This window comes from Arachis hypogaea, chromosome 12, assembly GCF_003086295.3.
Source record: "Arachis hypogaea cultivar Tifrunner chromosome 12, arahy.Tifrunner.gnm2.J5K5, whole genome shotgun sequence".
Taxonomy (NCBI): domain Eukaryota; kingdom Viridiplantae; phylum Streptophyta; class Magnoliopsida; order Fabales; family Fabaceae; genus Arachis; species Arachis hypogaea.
The window spans coordinates 99,169,899-99,191,281 of NC_092047.1; the positions used below are offsets into that span (position 1 = coordinate 99,169,899).

At 33.1% G+C, this 21,383-nt stretch overlaps 2 protein-coding genes across 7 annotated transcripts; one reads left to right on the top strand and one right to left on the bottom strand.

Annotated features, from left to right (window-relative positions):
- Positions 1-881: 881 nt before the first annotated feature.
- LOC112727837 (probable glutathione S-transferase) lies at positions 882-2,434 on the bottom strand. Its single transcript, XM_025777753.3, has 2 exons — positions 2,013-2,434; positions 882-1,498 (listed from the first exon to the last, which is right to left on the bottom strand). The coding sequence occupies exons 1-2, from the start codon at positions 2,346-2,348 to the stop codon at positions 1,160-1,162; spliced, it is 675 nt and encodes a 224-aa protein (XP_025633538.1). The 5' UTR covers positions 2,349-2,434; the 3' UTR covers positions 882-1,159.
- Positions 2,435-14,751: 12,317 nt separating this feature from the next.
- On the top strand, positions 14,752-20,310 carry LOC112727839 (thymidylate kinase). 6 transcript variants are annotated; one of them, XM_025777754.3, is made up of 8 exons: positions 14,752-15,224; positions 15,410-15,522; positions 16,946-17,003; positions 17,340-17,696; positions 18,667-18,778; positions 18,942-19,001; positions 19,522-19,626; positions 19,929-20,310. In XM_025777754.3, exons 3-8 carry the CDS (start codon positions 16,966-16,968, stop codon positions 20,046-20,048), a joined length of 792 nt encoding a protein of 263 aa, XP_025633539.1. In that variant the 5' UTR covers positions 14,752-15,224; positions 15,410-15,522; positions 16,946-16,965; the 3' UTR covers positions 20,049-20,310. The 6 variants fall into 6 exon arrangements, with proteins under 6 accessions (XP_025633539.1, XP_072065653.1, XP_072065652.1 ...); XM_072209551.1 differs by having other exon boundaries at positions 14,765-15,224; positions 19,936-20,310; XM_072209550.1 differs by having other exon boundaries at positions 14,784-15,224; positions 15,473-15,522.
- The last annotated feature ends 1,073 nt before the right edge of the window (positions 20,311-21,383 follow it).

Genomic DNA, 21,383 nt, shown 5'->3' on the forward strand with positions numbered 1-21,383 from the left:
AATTATCATAACATTTTTATAATGCTCTAGACTAACAAGTATCTAGTAACTTCCAAGAGTTGATATTTTGCTTTCTTTGTGAAATTTCTTCGGAGGTTACTTGTACTATACTAGGGTTGTAGGGTAGGGTTTGGACTCTACCTTAACCTTATCCGCGGGTTGAAAATTTTATTAAAACTCTACCCTATTCTACCCGCGAACCCTACTCACACCCTAAAATTCTGAACCCTACCCTATCTTACCCGCAGAAATATCAAAATTTTTCAAAATAAATATAAAATTCAATCATTTCAAATTTTATACATATTAATAACATAAAAAATAAAAAATTATGCTTTAAATTACTAAATTAACTAATTAGTTTAGTGGTTGTTCACTTATTGTAAGTCATTACATAAGAGAGGTTGTGGATTTAACTTTCACTTCCTTTACTATATATCTAATTTTTATAAAATATGTGTTATATATGAGGTGCGGGTAGGTAAACCCGTACCCTACCCTACCGCAGGCATACTCGGACTGTATCCTACCCTACCCGCAACGGGTCGGGTAGCCTACCCTCCCCGAACGGGTTGGACCGGGTTGGATACCCGCAGGTAGGGTATGAATTGCCAGCCCTATACCATAGTGCTTTGGATCAGCAAGGAGAAGGTGCATGTAAGAAGAAAATGACATTAATGGAACATTGGGGTAACGCAATCAACAACAGCATACCAGAACTAGTGGAATGGTAGAAAAAATGTTTATACCATAGTTCATATCTAATATCTCATGGTCTATACCTTGTATCTCAAATTACACCCTCCTAGTTTGTTTATGTTCCATTAACCCATGTCCCAAAATCGGAAGAAAAATATTGGAACAGAATGAAACACAAGATGTATTGAAATACATAAATGAAATGAGAACCATTCATTAATATTTTCTTTTTTGGTATTTTTCATAAAGAAAGTGGCAAAAACAACTCTTCCATGTGTCAAAGAACATCATAAAGTCAATCTTTTGACTTGAAACTATAATATATGATAGTACTAGCAGCAACACATTCAAAACCATTAGAAACAGAACAGAATTTTGCATATTACAATAGTATCATTTTTGAAGAAAAATGTTATGGTAACAATTATGGATCGCACCTCTAAAAATGCCAAAATGGTTTCTACTTTTTAGCAGATGCTTTGAAAAATGCAAACAATTCATCTCTTGGAGGCAGGCCTTCCTTGATCACAGGGTGATTGATATACTCTTGACTCCATTTATATAACTTAGGAAATTTCTCAATGGTCAATAACTCTAATCCTGCAATTTCTTGTAATATAGAAACCCAGTAGCCAATAAAATTTGCTGCTATGTCAACCAATCCTATGGTCTCTCCTCCAAAGAACTTCTTGTCCTTCAGTTCATCTTGCAGTATCTTGAGAGCTTCCAAGGCTTCCTCAACGGCTTTCTCGCGCCCTTTCTCGTCGCTCCAACAAGCATTCCATATGGCAGGCAAGATCTTAACATACATAACAACATCCGATCATGTATTATCATATAAGCAAAATCAAACTAAATTATTTTACCACTGTGCTAGGTGTATATCAAAACTCAGTTACCAAATCAGTACTCTATAGAATACATGTTGAAATACAAAAACATATTGAAAATGAATTAAACAACACATATATTTATACTCGACTGATTTTTTGTGTGCACTTAACATTTTTGTTTTTCTTATTTGGTTTTTTTTGTTTCAGTCTAAATTGATTACGCTTAGTAACTATGTCCTAAATCATTCTATAGACCAAATAAACTAACATAAAACCAAAACCATGTGACTATGTGAGCATTCTTATGTTAACATGTAACAATTTTATGTTAAATTCTTGTAAGTCCAAAAAGAAGGGGGAAAAAAATCTCTTCAGTTTCGGTCAACATAAGCAAAAAGCCACTATCTTAAAAGTTCTTCATACTAACAACGTATGAAAGATGGAAAATGGAAAGAAGAAGATGATAATGTAAAAACTGACCTTGTCATCAAGGGTCTTACACCAAAAACGTGCCAAGGCTCTATGATAAGGATCTTGTGGCAAAAAGGCGTGGTTATTGTTGTTGTTCCAAACCTCATCTATGTATTCAAGAATAACAAGTGACTCAGCTATGGAGTTCCCATTGTGAACAAGAACAGGTACCTTCTTGTGAACAGGGTTATACTTGAGTAAGTCAAGACTCTTGTTAGCAAGATCCTCCTCTGAGTAATTGTATGGAACACCCTTTAGCTTCAAAGCAAGGTCAATTCTGTTGCTGAATGGGCTTGCCCATTTTCCCAGTACCCTCACTTCTTCATTATCTGAAGAAGAAGCCATTGAGTATCAATGTGATTGCTGTGGTTTGATACTTTGGTTGGACTTATAGAGTATTTTAAGTTAGAAATTGGAGTTTGTTTTGATTTATTTGTTATTATTATTTTTTTTGTCAACATTGACGGATTGGAATTTGGTGGGAGTGGTGGTAGGTGGTGATTTATTATCTTCGGTTAAAAAAAAAAAAAATCCATTTTACCGTAGAGTCCCATAAAAAAAAAGAATAGAGCATAAATAGATTTTTTTAATATTTTGAAAAAAATGTTATTTGTATTATTTTATATGTACATTTAAAGTGTATATTTTTTATTTTTGGTATTAAAATAAAATAATTAATAATAAATATAAAAATAAAATATCTATTTTTTATAACATGAAAAATTATTTAATTAGTGTTGCATAGAAAATGATAAAAATATAAATTTTCTATTAACAAGATTTGTTTGTCAAAATAAAATAAAAAGTTAACAGATTTTTTATATCCAAATTCTTTGTAGAAACTAGTTATAGCAAACACATTTAGGTAGTCTTTGTAAATCCAGAATTAAGAATCAGTCCAGTTGATGAGTTGAATATGTAGATAATTCTACCCTCAAGTTGTGATTCTAACGCCTAATCATGGTGAAAAATGAGTGTCATTAGATCATTTATCTGATAAGAAAAAAACAAGAGACAACAATATAAAACCACATTTATCAAATTCAGTTTGACCCAGTGGAATTAGAAATTTTGTCACTTAGTCATCAATTCGAGTTGGGTCACTATTTGAATCCAATCAAACTTAGTCAAATTTGATCAAATCAATTAAAACTAAATGAATCAATTTAGTCAAATTTTACCTGATTAAACTAAATAAGATTATTATTTGCTATGCATGATATTTTTTATTAAATATATTACATAAATAAAATTAAATTATATTTAAAATTTAACAAAAAAATAATTTTTATTGATTAGAATATATTTTTTATTTTTATGATTATAATATTTTTTTTCCTAAATACTTAAAAAATATAATAAATATAAACTTATAAACACTTAAAGAATATAATAAATATAAATTAATTGATGAGTTATTAAAATTTAAAAATAAGAACTAATTTAGTACAAAATAAAACTAAAAAAATATACTTATTTTGAATATAAAACAACAAATTAAATTTTATATAATTATTTAATTATAATCAGATCAATCGGTATAATTTGTATCATACTGATTGAATCAGTGATGTGATGACACAATAGTCTATCTAGTTTCAATTATCAATTCAGTTTTGATAAATATGATGAACAAAACATTGATCATTCACTGAAAAAGTAAGGATGTGCACAAATACAACACTAATCATTCAATGTAACTAAAAAAATGCACTAACATGACCATGATTATTGATCCTAAACTACACTTACACATGCAATTAAATCTTAAAGCAGACTAAATAGAAATTTTTAAAACCCTAAACGCTAGAAGACAGTGAACCAATAGGTAATGAACAATAAGAGGGAAAAAAAAGCTTGAGATGTTAGAACCAATATTAGATTTTGGAGAAATAATTTAATGCATATTCATTATCAGCTTGGATGATATATATATATACACATACACATGTCAGCTACATCTATTTATATACTGACTCATCTCAACAATAACTATCAAACTCTAACAGAAAATATTCTTTTATAAATAAGGTTAACTAACTAACTGTGGTAATTAAATAATGATCATAACAAGTAAAGCAAGATATCAGCTGATACTCTTCCAGTACCTCTCAAGTTGAAGAAAATATGTTAATGATTTCCAACTTGTTAATCAAATTCTTAAACAAGGTAGACTGCACAACTTTTGTTAAGATGTTGGCAAATTGATGTCCTGACTTCACATACACTAATTTTACGGTACCATTTTTTATATGTTTTCGAACAAAGTGACAATTCATTTCAATCTACTTAGTACACTCATGGAAGGTGGAGTTCTCAGCAATGTGAATTTGTTGGGAATAATACACCATTCCCCCTTGAGAAAACACCTTTGACAGAGAAATAAAATAGACACAATCACAACACAAGAATTTAACGTGGAAACTCCAATTACCGGAGAAAAAACCACGGCCGTTGTCAAATGACAACCAAAGAATATCACTATGTGAAAATTGTTACAACACATAGACTTCTTTCTCTCACCGGCACCCCAGTACACCCACACTCTCTCAAAGCAAATATCTAACTACACCTCACAACACTCTCTAATAAAGAGTACAGAGGAAAAGAAAAATCAGATACAAGCTTAAAGTGTTTCTGACTGGTGCAAAAACAAATGGAGAACTTAGCCTCATATTTATAGCCTAGGCCACCCACTCCATTTGCTATTCTAAGCAATGTGGGACTAATTCAACCAAATCCTAACAATCTCCACCTTGATTGAAATAGTCACACATCTTCAGCTTCCATTGTCAACACCGACAATTCTTTGCTGCCATTGTCTATACCGACAATCATAGTTCAGAGAACTATCATACTCCACCATGAAAGTATACTCACTTGGAATTAGACCACTCCAAGAATTTCGCCTTGGTACAAATCGAAACCTTGCTGAAAATTCATGGTGCAACTTCCAAATTGGCTTTTCCTGGAAGTTCTTCAGCCATCGACCTAACTCCGCTACACACCTTGCATCTCAACGCCAACCAATGCCCGTGTGCAATTGTGGACCCGATTGCCACAACTTATCCTTATCCATGGCAGTGCGGTAATACCATGAGGATACTTCTTGTCTTCTAGAGAACATCATCTTCTCTCATAGAGAGAGCAACCAGAGATCTTCTCCTTCAACGCCTTGTGCAAACCTGATTGTATCAACACATCCTTGACTTGTATTTGCCACAAGCCAAAATTGATTCTTCCATCAAATTTCTCTATTTCAAGCTTCACATCACTTGAATATCCTGACATTGTTGCAACCGTATACTGGAATAGTATAACTCAACCGTGCACTAGGAAGGATCCCCAGGAAAGAGAGGTGGGTCACAATGGGCACACTTAAATACCAAGTCTTTCCTTAGCCAGAACCTTTCCAAACAGCACTCTCACAGTGTCACACTGCCTTCCAGCAACAACAACAGCAACCAAAGATCAACCTCAAGCCACAGGACAAAATTCAATCCCACTGAACCGAAGCTATGATACCACTTATTGGGAATAATACACCATTCTCCCTTGAGAAAACACCTTTGACAGAGAAATAAAATAGACACAATCACAACACAAGAATTTAACGTGGAAACTCCAATTACCGGAGAAAAAACCACGGCCGTTGTCAAATGACAACCAGAGAATATCACTATGTGAAAATTGTTACAACACATAGACTTCTTTCTCTCACCGACACCCCAGTACACCCACACTCTCTCAAAGTAAATATCTAACTACACCTCACAATACTCTGTAATAAAGAGTACAGAGGAAAAGAAAAATTAGATACAAGCTTAAAGTGTTTCTGACTGGTGCAAAAACAAATGGAGAACTTAGCCTCATATTTATAGCCTAGGCCACCCACTCCATTTGCTATTCTAAGCAATGTGGGACTAATTCAACCAAATCCTAACAGAATTGTACTTTTACTATCACAGAAGATGAAAGGTGAATTAACTTGTATCTCAAAATCTCGAAGCAGCCTCATAATCCACACAACTTTAGCAATGACATTGGCAAGTGTTCGATACTCTGCTTCAACCGTGGACCTCAAAACTGTCTTGTTCTTCGACTTCCATGAGATTAGAGAATCACCAAGGAAGACGCAATAGCTGGTAGTGGATCGTCTGGTTTTGGCACAGCTCTCCCAATCAGCATTTCCATATGCCTTGACAGATAAGGGAGAAGAAACCGAAAAAAACAATCCCTATCCAAGTGCAGCCTTCAAATATCTCAAAATATGATAGATAGCATTTAAATGGGTTGTACGAGGAATAGACATATATTGGCTTAGCTTATTCACAGCAAAGCAAATATCGAGCCTTGAAATAATGAGGTAAAGCAACCTACCAATCAATCTCTTAATTATCATGCATCCTCGAGCAAAGCACCATCAGTTGCATTAAGTTTTATGTTCGAATCCAAGGATACAGAGGCATGTTTACAATTCAAAAAACCAATGCCTTCGAGCAAAGAAAAAGCATAATTTCGTTGAGACAAACAAATGCCCTTTTTAGATTTTGCCATCTCCAATCCAAGGAAATACTTCAAGGGGCCAAGCACCTTAAGTTTGAAAAGACTTTGCAAAGTCTGCTAAGTTTGGGCAACGACATCATCAAGTTTACTAGCAACAATGATGTTGTCAATATATACAAGCACCATAACAAGTGAATCCTATTCCTCTATGAAATAGAGAATAATCTGATTTTAACTGAGTAAAACCAGTACCAAGCAAAGCAGTAGAGAACTTAGTAAATCATTGCCTCAAAGCTTGTCTCAAGCCATAGGTTGACTTGTTTAGTTTGCATACAACCTTCTCCATTAATGTATAGGACGAAAAAAAGAAATGAAAATGAAACCTTACAGTCAACAATATGTGAATGCGATGCACAATTGAAGCAAAGGCTTCTCTTCGGAGAGCCAAGGGGTGCTAGAGTCAAGGATTCAAATTGCCAACTTGGCACTTAATAATATACATCATCATTATGTAAATGGAGGCTTAGAAAAGGACAAGTGGGGATTCACATTTTTCAATTTAAGGGACTAATTTGTTTATTTTTAGAAGTTAAGAATTATTATGATACTAGTTAAAATTTTCACAGACTAAATTGAATATTTTTTCTAAAACTTGTTCTATAGTTATAATTTGTAAATAGTAGAGTAAAATAATATCCAATCCAACCTTTGTCAATTTTTTTGAATAATCATAAGGTACTTAACAAAACAAAAATAAAAATTTATAGTCATTTACATTGTAAGACATAGGGGTGAACAGGATCCAGTCTGATTCGAAGACTCGGTCCAGACTTGGCTACATCAAGACTAATTTGGTCCTATTTCATTGTGACCAAGTCAAATTTGAGATTTTAATAAATGGCCCTACTAATTAATTAAATCAGACTTGGGCCAAGGCTTGGATCACCCGATTCGGATGAGCCCAGCTAAATCCATATAAAAAATGTATGCAGCATTGAGCATTCTGCATCAAAGTCACAGAAGTTAGGACATACAGCCACACACTCTCAGAGCAGCTCTATTGGTCACAGAAGTAGTGTTTCCATTCACTATTTGTCTGAAAATTCAACATTCTAATTATTGGAAAAGAAAAGTAAAGAGTCCCTTCTCTTGGATCGAGGAAGGACAGTCCTTACTCAGAGGGACTTTGAACATCCAATGAGATTTTGCCACATGACAAGTTAGCAACAGAAAAAAAATTAAAATTTAAATAAAAAACAAACCATTAGAATTTGATAGTGGTTGGAATTTGCTCTATAAATACAATTTACATACACTTTTATTATCATAATTCTTTTAGTCTTTTTCAATATTTTTTCTCAAATTTTTACAATTAGTATTTTGCTAATATTTTGATTTTGTTCCGAAAATTAATCCAAATCGATTCAACTATTTTTAAATTATTTACATTTTTTTCAAAATTTAAACATCTAACAATTTTAGCTTTCAAACTCTCAAAATTCAAATCAAATTTCACTATCAAATACATTTTAAAGTCCAAATCTACAAAACCTTTATAATTTTAGTTTTTAAATTTTATATAATAATCAATTTCCTATGAACTAGTCATCGCAAATTAATTTTTTCTTGTATGTCATTAATTTATACTAGTGAATTATTTTTTAATTTATAAATTTTAATAATATTATTGTAAAAAAATTAATTTAATAGCTATATTAATATATTTTTAATTTAATTAATTAAATCGGTGAGACCATAATAGAAATCAAAGTGAGTCCCTTCTATTAAAGAAGAGAAGAATATTTTATATCTTTATTTTTTGTTTTTTTTTTTTGGTCTTTTACACAATACACACATACACATGCACACACACCACCACTACTACTATGGGTTTTATAACTTTCTGAGCTTACTCAGGGTTCGAACCCTTGTGCAGCTCCTTGTAAGACAACAAATTTTGCCATTGGGTCTAAGCCTCGATTGCATTTCTATTATAAGAATTTGATTTTCAGTAAACTGATTTTTTAGGCTATTTTATAATTTATTTTGCAAAATTTCGAACCATGGCTTAACAAGAATTAGTGAGGTAGGTCCAATGGTAAAAAAAAAAACAAAAATAAATTAGAAAAAAAAAGATGATTAATAAATCAAACTTAATTTTATGAGAGTAATTAATTTTTCTAAGTCAAATTTGACTAATAAAAAGTGAAGACTTAATTGCCATTGGTTTATTTACCTCACTAGAGACTTTTTGAGCTGGAAATTCACTTTTAGTGGTGGTTTTGTGTGCGCCGAAAAAAAGGTTAGTAACCACAAACCTGAGAACCAGTGGTAGAAATAATTTCTACCTTCGTAATTGTATCCCAAGATTAATCTTAGCCATCCATTCATGATTTATTTTTTTAAGAATAAATCTCAGCTGCTAATTATTTTACCGCATAGTAAAAATTATTCCGAAGCGAATTTTTGACTAGTATTCCGCAAATAACTCTTAGAGACCCTGAATCCTCTTGCTTGTTTCACAAGCAACACACCCCTCTCTATTACTCTTAGGGCCGAGATTATCTCTTCTGCTTACCCCCTCTCTGCTGTATTTTTAACCCCGAGTAACTAACTGTAGTTAACTGTGGTTAACTGTGCATAAGCTCGATACGCAAGCGCTGACCAAACTTACTCGTTTTCACGCCCCTTCTTCATTAATACTTATCCCTTGATCACAAAATTCTTAACCCTTTTTACTATCATAAATTTAGCCAAAACTCTGAATTTTTATTTAAAGAAACCTTGCTCACAAATTTTACAAATACTTATGCATTTTTACCACTTTTTTTTACCGAATTCTTGAGAGAGAAAGAAAGAAAAATACTACACATTTTTTCTGTATTTCAACCTTGATTCTAGTAGCTCTTCCATTGTTTTTCATGTATTTTTTGCAAGAATCCAATCCATACAAACACAATTTCTTACCCGTTTTCACTAATTCTTATGTGTTTTTACCAAAATTTCAACAAGGTAAGGTTCTCCATTCTTTTTTATTTTTCCAGCAGTGACCATGATGAATTTTTGCGCTCTTCTATGTATAAAAATTTTTTCTTGAAGTCCATATGGAGCATGCCTAAGGAACTAGAGAAATTCAAGTTTAAAATGGTTGATTTCATCACTTTTTGTGACACATTTTGGCCAAGGAAAATATTGCACCACCACTAGCCATGTCTCTGCATTTATGTGAGTGTTTTCTGATGTGTGAGAGGTTTAAGAATTGAATTAAACAAGAGGTAAGGGTTAGGAGTAGTTAGAATATATTTGTGCTTGGTTTGGTGTTCATATAAGCTACTTTGTGGTGATTTTATGCTTAATTTTATAATCTATAAATTTAGTGGCACTTCTTTGTTTTGACTTGTTATTTAAGTATTATATGAAGCTTATTTGCCTTTGAAAATTATATGGAACCACTAAAATTAATTAGAGCATTTGAGGTTTAAGTTTCAAGCCTTAAGCGTCACTAAAAGTGGGTAAAAATAAAAAATTGTACTCCTGAAAATTTAGCCACTAAAAGACCTGGAAAGTGATATGTTAGAGGGTTAGAAAGAAGATAGAAAACTGATTTTAATCCTATGGAACAAGTGTGTGAAAGTAAAAAGAGTGTTATGATCATTTCCGAGTAAAAAGATAGTTAAACATATAATTTAAATAAAAAATAAGTAAAATTCTGAACTTAGTATTATCAAGGATAAATTAATAATTATATAAATTATTTGGGTCAAAATTATAATTAAAATAAAGTTTTGGGCCTTAATAAAACTGTAGTAAAAGTTAGAAGTAAAACGGTAAAAAACGGTAATTAAAATAAGTAAATAAATTAATAAAGGATAAAATAATATTTTAGGTTTCTAGGGATAAAATTGGTATTTAATAAAATATTAGGAATAATTTAGTCAAAGAAAAATATTATGATCAATCCGATAAAATTTTGACAATAAATGAGGATAAATAGGAAAACTAGAGTACTTAGGGATAAAATGATAATTTAGGGTATAAAGATTTAATAAAGGGTAGAAAAGTCTTTTAGAAAAAAATGAGGGTATAATAGTAAAGTAATAATATTAGTGGTGAAAGCGTCACTAAAAGTTTAAAGAAAATGATAAAAAGAGAAGTTAAGTAAAAAGGGCAAAAGTTGAAAATATATGAAAGTCCCAAGGGCAAAATAGTAAATGTGACAAAAGACTAAATGATTTAAAGAGTAGAGATCAGACTCAAGTCTTACTTAAAAAGAAAAGGGCAGAGAAGTCCTTTAAAGATAAAGGTTATTGAGATGTGCTACAGAAGAGAGAAATTATAAACCCCAAGGTCCTAAGAGATTGTTTGGGGAGGAGGAGCGTCTGCTCCAACGGAACCAGAACCATCCTGAGAGATTATTTGGGGAGGAGGAGTTTCTGCTTTGACGGAACTAGAACCATACATTGGGGGATGCCCACTTTATGTTGAAACATATTCCTCCAACTGTTAGCATACTATGGCGTCAAGTTCTGCGACGATTGCTAGTTGTCAGAATGCATGTGGCTTTGTCCATTAGGCACATATGCATAATGTACGCAGTTGGTAAAATCATATCTATGACTAGTTCCTAGATAACGTCGCATTATGGGCAGTCAACCGATGCATGAGCTCATGACCTGCATAGGACTAGGCATACATCATACTTGGTTGCCGTATTTCTCTGCTTGTGATTGCTCACTGTTATTCTGTTGTATACTTGTGACTGTGCTTGCTTATATGTTAATCACTGTTATAACCTTGCGAATTCTTAGACTTAGACTGTGGACCCCTTCAAATTTTTCGAGTAGTACCCTGCTGGGAATCTTAGGTTCTCACCCTTTTACTTTCTCCCGTTCTGCAGATGGGAACCAGCATGATCTTCTTTGGGTTCTCCGCATTTGGATAGACAAGCAGCAACATCACGGGTGTGTCCAATGACTCTCTCTTTGCTTCAACACAGTGTTCCCTCAACTTCCAAGATATTCATGAGTTAGAACGAGTAATAGTAGCAGTAATAATAGCAGCAGCAGTAGTAATCTTTGTCCACACTCTGTATAGAATTTTAGAGGGGTAGGTGCTTTTGTAAATATATATATAAATAAGTTAGAACAAGTTCCAGACTAAGGTGGCTCTTGTGAGTCGAGGTTTGTTAGTTTAAATAATGAAGTCTATAAATATTTTCATGAATAAGCAACGACGTAATTCCGGTGTAAACTATGATGTACTAAATGAGCCTTCGGACATATATGTATGATATTATATATTACTATATTTTCTGTGTATTCTATGCTTCATGTAGTTATTATATGTTTAACTATTACCTATTTCGTTATATCTATCTAACACGCGATCTCGACTAGCGCTATAGACTCATATGTATATATTTAATATAAGGTTTAGAGCCTCTAAGAAAAGCTGTAAAGTAGCGCCTGACAGCTGCCATTGATCATGATGTGCTAGAAGTTGGGTCGTTACACCTATTTTCTGTTTATGACACAAAAATTAATGTAAAAAAATTTAACAAATGGGTCATCAACAAGGTTTGGGAGAGTTCCTTACTAGAGGTGCTCTCTGTCTCTCACATAAAAGTCTCAAACGCTGGTGCTCGTCCAAACTCAGCCCAAAGGCGTAGTGCCGCAGCAGAGAACTCCTTCCTTCACGCCTCCATCATCTCTTCGTGCTTCCTATCTCACTCTCCCCTTTACCACCAATCTTCTTCAGTTCTTCACTTCTTCCCCTGTCCTTTCTTCACCCGTTTCCCCTTTCTTCACCTTTCTCATAGCACTAACCACCACACTTGATAAACCACAACACCAGCAACTCTCAACATCAACCATTGCGCTAGCAACTCTCGCCGTCACCCACCTTGCCAGCATCTCTCCCCGTCACCCGCAGACTATAGTTCAACGTTTGTCGTCACCTCTTAATAGAGCATCCCTTCCGAAGGCAATAGAGTATCCCTTCTGAAGGCAATAGAGCAAGTAATTATTTGTTTTGTTAAATAACATTGATTTTCATTTGTTGGTAATATTGTTGTTGAATATTGTAGAATTTTAATTCCTTGTCACTATTGGGTGCTGAATGCTGATATTGTTGTTACTGAATATGTTTTGGTTTTAAATTGTTTGTGATTCTTTTGTTTGATTTGGGAAAAATTGACCAATTTTGGTTTAATTTTTTTCTATGATTTTGTGAAAAACTAATCAATTATGTAATTTTTTGAATGCTAGTTGTTTTTGTTTGGATTGTTGATATTTTTTTAATTAACGTATCATCGTTAACAAAACTATCGCGTTAACTTTATTTAAGTGAGTATTTTTTTAATATTAGTTGAGATATTAAATTTTTGTAAATCTTTGTTCTTAGTGGGAATATTTTTGGTGGGCAAAGTATATTGAGGAGTTTAGAAGACCAACTTAAAATATTTTATTTTTGTGGTTGTGATTCATTCTTGATCTAATTTTTATTATTTACTTTAATGATCATAAAAAAGTTAAATTAAAATTATGTCCCAATTTTTTTTTTTGGTCTTTTTGGACTGAAGCACAACACAAACAGACCCAAGAGGAGAGATGCAGCCTCATAAGTCAAGTCACTTGGTCTTTTTCTCAGCCTCCATGAAAACGTAGCAATGGATGTCACCAAAGCCGCAACTCCATCGGCCGCTGCGGGTCATGCTGTCGAGTCCGCTCTCTGAAGCATCAACAATCTTTTCATCTTGAACGAGAAATTTGCTTCGTTGTCGCTCCATGATTACTTCTTGTTGCCGTTCCAAAGTTTGAGTCCCAATTCATTTAAATAAAGTTCATGAAATATTATTTTCTGGATGTCTTTCTCGGCGGCAAGGAAGAAGCGCCAACTTCGTTGGCATGTTTTGTGCCGTTGATAAAGGACGATGGTGAAAATCGATCTCCACTAACACTCTTTTTTTATTTATAATTTTCAAAAACTGCTTAATATAATTGAATTATTATTATTGTTATTGAAGAGTTTCAAAAATAATCCATGAAATCGGTTGAGAAAATTTCAAATTTAAAATTGATAGTTAGAGATCCATTAATTTAGTTTCCATTCAAACCCAAAATTAATACAATTTGCTTCCTCTTCACTTGAGGTAGGAGAAAGAGGAGAAGTGGGTGGTGTTGAGGAATGAGGTGGAAGAAGAACCGACAGCGACGAAGTGGAATAGGATGTTCTCAAGGCATGTGCTAGAGGATGAAGAGGACGACGGCCATGGAAACTAGAGATTGCTGCTGCTGGTATCAACATGCATTATATTCGAGCACCTGTCATCTTTAGTTCTTTGAATTAATTAAATTAATATTATAAATTTACCCCTATAATTTTTTATAATTTTAAACTATACCTGAAATTTGGAGGTCATGAATATACTTTTCCCACCATAGAAAGCTCCTACTTAAATATATGATACTTAATTTCTCAAATAGAAAGAGGAGATTCTAACTATATTGCGCTCCAAATTAATGAGAAAAATAAAACTCTGGACATAGAGTATGAATGTGATGCAGTTCTTATCCTATCTTCTGTCACACCTTTCGTTTCAGAAAATCTTAATTTTTTTGCAAAAGTTTCATCTAGATATGGGTTTCACCTAGTCTAGACTCTGTTTTAGTGTGACTAGAAAGTAATATAATTTCATCGAGTCTAAGATCGAGTAAGAATCTTAAAAATAGATTCGATTAATATTAGAGTCAAAAAACAAATTTAACTTTACTCAATCCTGTGTGCACTCGTAGGAAAACGCATAAGTCATTCTCTATTTAAGTTGTTGTTGTTTTAGGTGAAAATAAGATTATTAAAACAATTAGGACTGGATGGTAAAGTGTTTAAAACTGAACAAAATAAAATAAAATCGATGAACCAAACTAAAAGAATTAAAAACCAAACAAATTGAAAACAGAAAATTGAACTACTTAGTGGTTTTTTTTTCAGTTGAATTGGTTTTTCGATTCTAAAATAAAATTTAAAATAATTGAATCCAACCAAATCGAAAATATATGTAAACTTTAAAAATATCCTTAAATTAAGGATTTAGATCATTTAAATTTTAAATTTTATTTTAGCGGATAAAATGTAATTTTTTATTATTTATTTTATAAGTAAAATTAAAAAAAAATATGAAAAAAAAACTATTAAAAATGAAAAATCACATATTCTTCTCTCAAATAAAAATTCGAAATTTATGGATCGAAATTACCAAATTCTAAACTTAAAACTACACTAGAGCTGGAAAAAAATAAAACCTATACTCACAATCCAAAGTCCAGTCTCTCCCTGAACCCTCGCTAGGACTCGGTCCCTCACAGCCGCTCAGCCATTCCCTCCCTGGCAGGCTGGCAGTCGCAGCCGCCGTTGTGAGGCATCAGCGGCGCTATCCAGCCTCCAAGGTCCAGTCTCTCACTCTCTCCCTCGACCCTTGCACATTCACACTCCACTCTCCTTTCTCCGCTACACTTAACCCCCTGCACTTCGCGTAGCCGTGGTCCTCCCTTACACTTCCCTTGCACTTCGCAGCCGCTGCCTTGACTCCTTTTCAGTTCTCAGCTGCTTGGTCTCCGTCGTCCCCTCCGCTCTCTGAATATCTGCATTTAGAATGGAGACGTCTCAAGTAAATTGGTTGAACTCAACTCGGACTATATTTATCCTTATAGAGATCAGGTACATTTTCATACTTGTAGTTTTTATTTTACTCTTTTGGAACTGAAATTGAACAATGTCCTAGTTATGCTGGATTCTGGAAATGCTTTATATATATTATATATGATTTCTGAATTCTGAGGCCAGTAATACTGTTTGCATCCTGAATTTCTAATTAAATAGATATTTAATTCTTTGGTGTGTAGGTTCTCTCTTACATCAGTGATGACAAATTTTTGAGATCTGACAGTTGCAATATCGGTTCGCAGGGTGGTTTTGACATGATTTGCAGTGGAAGGACAAGATTGAAAATCAGCAGGTGCGATGCATAGTTGCTATATGATTAGTTCATTTGAGTTCTTATTTTGGCTTGTTTAAGTATGGACAACAATACAATATAAGAATAATTTGATTTACTTATGTGTGAAGTTCAAACAAGCTGATGAAATAGCAATGTAATTTGATTTACTTTTGTTTTTGCTTTGTTGTTGCTGAACCTGTTGTGTTTAAATCAAGACCTATATTTTGATTTGTTGAACTTTCAATTATGTTAGTTATTGTGTTGTATGACTGCAGTTTGTGACTTTATGAAATTGAACTTGTTACTTCTAATGTGTTGGTATTTTATTGCATATTATTGGCTGAAAATGGCATAGGACAGGTTTTTAATACACCAAGTATGACCAGGACAGGTAAAACTGAAAAACCAAACCGCACCAATCCAATTATATTCGGTTTGGTTTGGTTTGGTTGGGCTCAGACAAAAAGACCAAACCAAACAATCCAATTAAATTCGTTATGATTGGATTGGATGATTTTTTCTATCAAAACCAATAAACCAAACCAAACTGCACTGTGAACACCCCTACTTATCGGTATGGGTCTGCTAATAGTTCATTTCTATTCTTGTGGTGTGAATGTTAAAGTACATAATTTGTGAATGATATAGCATATACTTTCTGGGTGTCTAAATATTGGTGAATTAAGAATGATTCTGGTAGAAAGGCCTGATTTCAGTGTAGAGTTTTATGTTAATTGCAGTAGAGATACTTTCATTTAACATTGGAGAGGAGAAGGGAAGAAGAGACTAAGGATGAGGTTAATTTGGGAGTTAGGGTTTTATTTATTGAATTTGGTTGGGTACCAATTTGAGTCAAACAAACTCATCTGGTAGCATCCTGCACGTGAGTACATAACCATCCACACCGGCTCTCCGTAAACGGCAGTGAGGCAAAAGTTCTCTCAAGGACTAATGTGATTCAAGGAAAAAATTTCGGGTGCCAATTTGATGCAAAAAAAGTTTTCCGGGACCAATTTGATTAGTCTGAAATTTTAGGGGATTAACTTAAGCATTTACTCTCTTATTTTCTATGTAAAATTGAACAATTTAAACTTATTTCGTAGTGTTGAAATTGATATGTTTTCTATTTTATTGCGTAAAATTTTAGTTTTTGTTATAAGAAGTCTGTCTATGTATGCATACATGTAAACTTTTTTTTTAAACTTCCATACCGTGCTCTGAAATATAGTAGAAAACAAAAGCGCACCAAAACCATAAAGATGAATATTTCCCCCAAAAAAGAAAAGATTTTGATGGCAATCAAATTTCCATTCTTAATTTGTCATTACCAAACAGTTCATTAATCTGATTTGATGTGTTTATTACTCCTCCACTTCTTGCCCATTTTCTCCTTGAATTTCATGATTGTGCTTTAATTTTATATGTTACTATTTTGGTTCAGTTTAAGTGCTGGGGGAGGATATGATCTATGGCACTTGTACCACAGCTTCTAAGTCACTGTAAGAACCATTTTCTTCTTAAGGTTTTAACTTCAAATCTTATCCTATTCATCAAAATTTGAGCATTGGTCTCTCCACCCCCCCCCCCCCTTCTCTCTCCTTCTTCCAACCTTCTTTTCAGCTATACTCTTTGAAAATTGTACCCGATCCATAGTTCTTAGTTCAACCGGTGAAAAGTTTTCTCTTTGGAAGAATGCAAAGGCTTGCAATGTTTGTCGTTTCTTTATCTTTCTTTCTTTTTTTTCCCCTTTTTTTGTGTTCATACCAGATTCTCTATTCTTGGTTTTTTCCCTTTATTTTTGTACTAATATTTAAGGGTTTGTTTTTCTTTTACAGAAGTTTCAAAACACTAGTGTTGCAGAAATCATTCAATTTTCGGGTTCAGTTCTTCTCCAATTGTTCTCCTAAGAAGCTAAGAATGGATAATAATCTTAATTGTAGCATTGAGGGCAACAAAAAGGGGTCTAGAGGTGCCTTGGTTGTCCTAGAAGGCTTAGATCGTTCTGGAAAGTCCTCTCAGTGTACCAGACTAGTCAATTATTTGGAGGGTCAACGAATCTCTGCTGAGTTATGGAGATTTCCTGACAGAAACACTGATGTTGGGAAAATGATATCGGCCTATCTTACTAACACTTCACAATTGGATGATCATACTATTCATCTCCTCTTTAGTGCCAATCGTTGGGAGAAGAGGTTTTGTGTCTCCCCCACCCTTTCAGATGATTATAAATGTTTACATTGTTATCAGTCATTTGCTTTCTGTGTATGTTAATCAAATTTAAGGTCTTTGACTATGATTGAACTGAATTTGAAACCTTTAAATTTTGAATTTTCACTTGAGAAAGTGAAGTATCATCTCTCACCTTTGAATGTTTTCTCTCCCATATTTTCTCTTGGTCCCACTTATGAAATAAATGGTGAGAGATTACACTTTATCCTCTAAAGTGAAATCCAAAATTTAGAGGATCCAAATCCGACTGAATTCTAGTGGTAGTATGTTAGAACTCCTACACCTTTTTTTTTTTTGCTTTGGTGGAGGGGTTGTTTGGAGGTTTCAATGCTGTCGTGGTTAACATAGATAAATGAAGATTGGGCGTATAAACAATGAGATGGAGACCATACCATGGACCTTTATTGAAGTAGGAACAAGGAAGCTCAGGTTGATGGGTCCAAAAAACTTATGCTTTTTGTAATCCAAACCATATTGTGTTGGCATAACTGTTGGCTTAGCTTGTGATGTTATAATACCCAATGTTAAAGTACATGCAAGTTTTCTAGCTCTGAGGGAAGCATACCAAAGGAAGCTAGAAATACATCTGAGTGATTCTCATGACTATGCTAATATGGATGATTTGACTTTGCTGATATTGTAACAAGATGTATATCCTAGACCTTTGGACTTATAAGCTGATGTTTCTTGGAGATTTTGTGACATTGGGATTATCTGTGTAATTTTGGTAGTGTTTTTTGTTTACAAGTAAATTTCCAATGTTAATTTGAAAAATCTTAAATCAAATAAATTTTTATGTACTTATGATGGATAGTTTTGACTAGTACTATCTGCAGCTTATAAAATTTTAAGTATTTTTACAAGTTAAGGTAGTTGCCTGAAAACATTTGAACTCAGATCTTACATTCAGTTATGTGTGTGTTGGCTTTGTAGGTCACTGATGGAAACCAAACTCAAATCTGGAACAACCCTCATTGTTGACCGCTATTCGTATTCTGGTGTGGCTTTCTCCTCTGCCAAGGGACTTGATATTGAGTGGTGTAAGGTAAATGTCTTAAGTAATCTGTTTTCTGTTGAGGGGAAAAAATCAAGGGCGCAAAATGAGAGCTTCCATTCTAGTTAAGAGTTTGTGTATTGTGTATTGTGTTTTCTGTTGACTACACTAATAGGTTCTATCTCTATTAGTTAATCATGAACCCATTTTGCAGGCTTCTGAGGTTGGGCTGCTTGCTCCGGATCTGGTAGCTTACCTTGATATTTCGCCAGAGGTAATATGAAACTTCTTTCTGTGTAGCCAATAGAAAAGTTCTGTTTTGGCCTTTTGGGTTAGTTTTAAGCCTCAATTAAATATCTGCTTTGTTAAAAAGAAAATCTTATTTTCCATTGGTTTTTATTTTCTTTCATGCTGGGAAAAAAGATTTTTTATTCTGCTGTAAAAAAATCCATGCTTCTTTTCTGAAATGTGTTTCTTGGCTCTCTTTCTTTGTTCCATCTTGCTGGGATTGTTTTGAAGTAAAGGGAGTGTGGGAAGTTGGGACAATAGTTACATTATACATGTTTTACCATTTTCCAAGAGGGTGTTCTGTTCTTAATATAGAGTATGAGTTGTGCTATACTGCTATTTCGTTTGTAACATTCATGCTTTGATATTAACCTGCCTGAGCTGCACGTGGTTTTCTGACCTCTTTCGGTGTTGTTGGCTAGCATAATTAAGTATTGGTTCATTCATGTTGCTGACTATTATTGTTTTGTTTATTTGTATTTCCCCATACATTCCACATATATCAGAAAGCCGCAGAAAGAGGAGGGTATGGAGGCGAGAGATATGAAAAGTTGGAGTTTCAGAAGAAAGTTGCTGAAAGCTACAAAGCTATTCATGATGTCTCCTGGAAGGTAATTGGCTGCTTGTATGACCTTTCCTCCTGAAATTAAGTTTGACATTAAGGCTATATTTGGCAAAATGTCTTAACATAGAAAATATAGACATTAGGCAATGAAAGATAATGTCTATCCCAACTCTCCCCAGTTTTATGTAGACAAAATTTGCCGAATTTTGTTACTGATGTTTTACTTGTTCCGGACCCGTATCTGTTTCTTTCTTTGAACACGTTGATGCCTTTTTATATCCTTCTATTATGTCTTTTGTTCTTGTTTTTGCCTTTGTTCCTCCTTCTCTTTCCACTGGCTTGGTGCAGTTTGTAGATGCTTTCCAACCCATTGAAGATGTGGAGAAACAGTTGCAAGAGATAGTGTTTGATTGTGTGACAGAGTGTCAGAAGGGGAAGAAGCCACTTTCCCTCTTGTGGTCAAAATAGACTTATTATACTCTTGAAAGGGATGTGGACAAATAAGTGAGGATTAAATGATTAATCATGACCCTTATACTGGTCGGTTCTGTTTATTTCATTCCTATTTCCTATGTATCATTAGTTAGAAATTTGTTTTCTGGATATATATATATAGGCAATTTGTAATCTTGGTGAGAGCACTGTATAATTAAATCTCTCTGAAGTTGACCTTTATACTTGCACTACACTAGATTTTCATGGTTATGGTATTGAAATTTTTATCCACCAATTTGGCTTTTCCCCATAATCTTTTCCTACTATTATATATGTAGTTATGTACTAGTAGAGTAGCCCGTGCATTCGCACGGCAACATATGTTATTGTTTAGATTTGAAAAAGGATAAGATTAATTTTGGAAAAAATCTAAGTTATATTAAATAATATCAAGTAAAAATTGTATATATAATTTGAAATATGATGTTTAGCAAAGGAATATGATTAAAAAAAGGATAAAAAAAAAATATAATATAATAAAAATGATCAATATAGTAATAGAAAAAACTCAAGTATATAACAATATAACATTCATTATCTAACAACTATAATTTATACTAGATGTGCATAATTTAAATTTAAGACACTAATCTAAGATGACTACCTGTTTTTATTTTAACAAAAAAAAAAAATCTTATTAGAAATAAATATCAACATTCTCTAAAAAGATGAATTTTTTTAAACACCTTACTTTTTAAAATTTTTTATTTATTCTTATTTATTTTAATTTATGTACTGTACTTTATATTTTATATCTTCAATGAAATAAAACAATTTTTTTCATAAATAACCAACACAACAAAAGCTCAAATGTCAAAATACAAAACTCTTCAAAAACCATAACAAAAATAATAAAACTTCAATTTTCTAACATTACATAAAATCCAATCCCTAAACCTAAACATTATCCTAACACATAGTAACTTTTAGCCTGAATCTATCGACAAAATTATAAAAACCTATAGAAATATGGATACCATTTTCATCATCAACCTACAAAAAAAACTCACAATTTTAAGAGAACTTCATATGGCATTTAGCTCAGAGTTTTTCAGTTTAATAGATATCAATTTATCCAAATGAAAGATTATTTTGAACCAGATAATATACAATAGTTAATCAACTACATTTCAATTTTATTAGTGTAGCTTTAGCTACATATCAACTTTATCAAAATTAGTCGATCTATCATCAAAATTAAAACCTGATTGATGAAACCCACTCCTGAACACTCTTGTCATTATTACAAGGTCTACAATTATAATTACATCATTGAACAAAACATCACTAATTAACCATTGTAAAAAT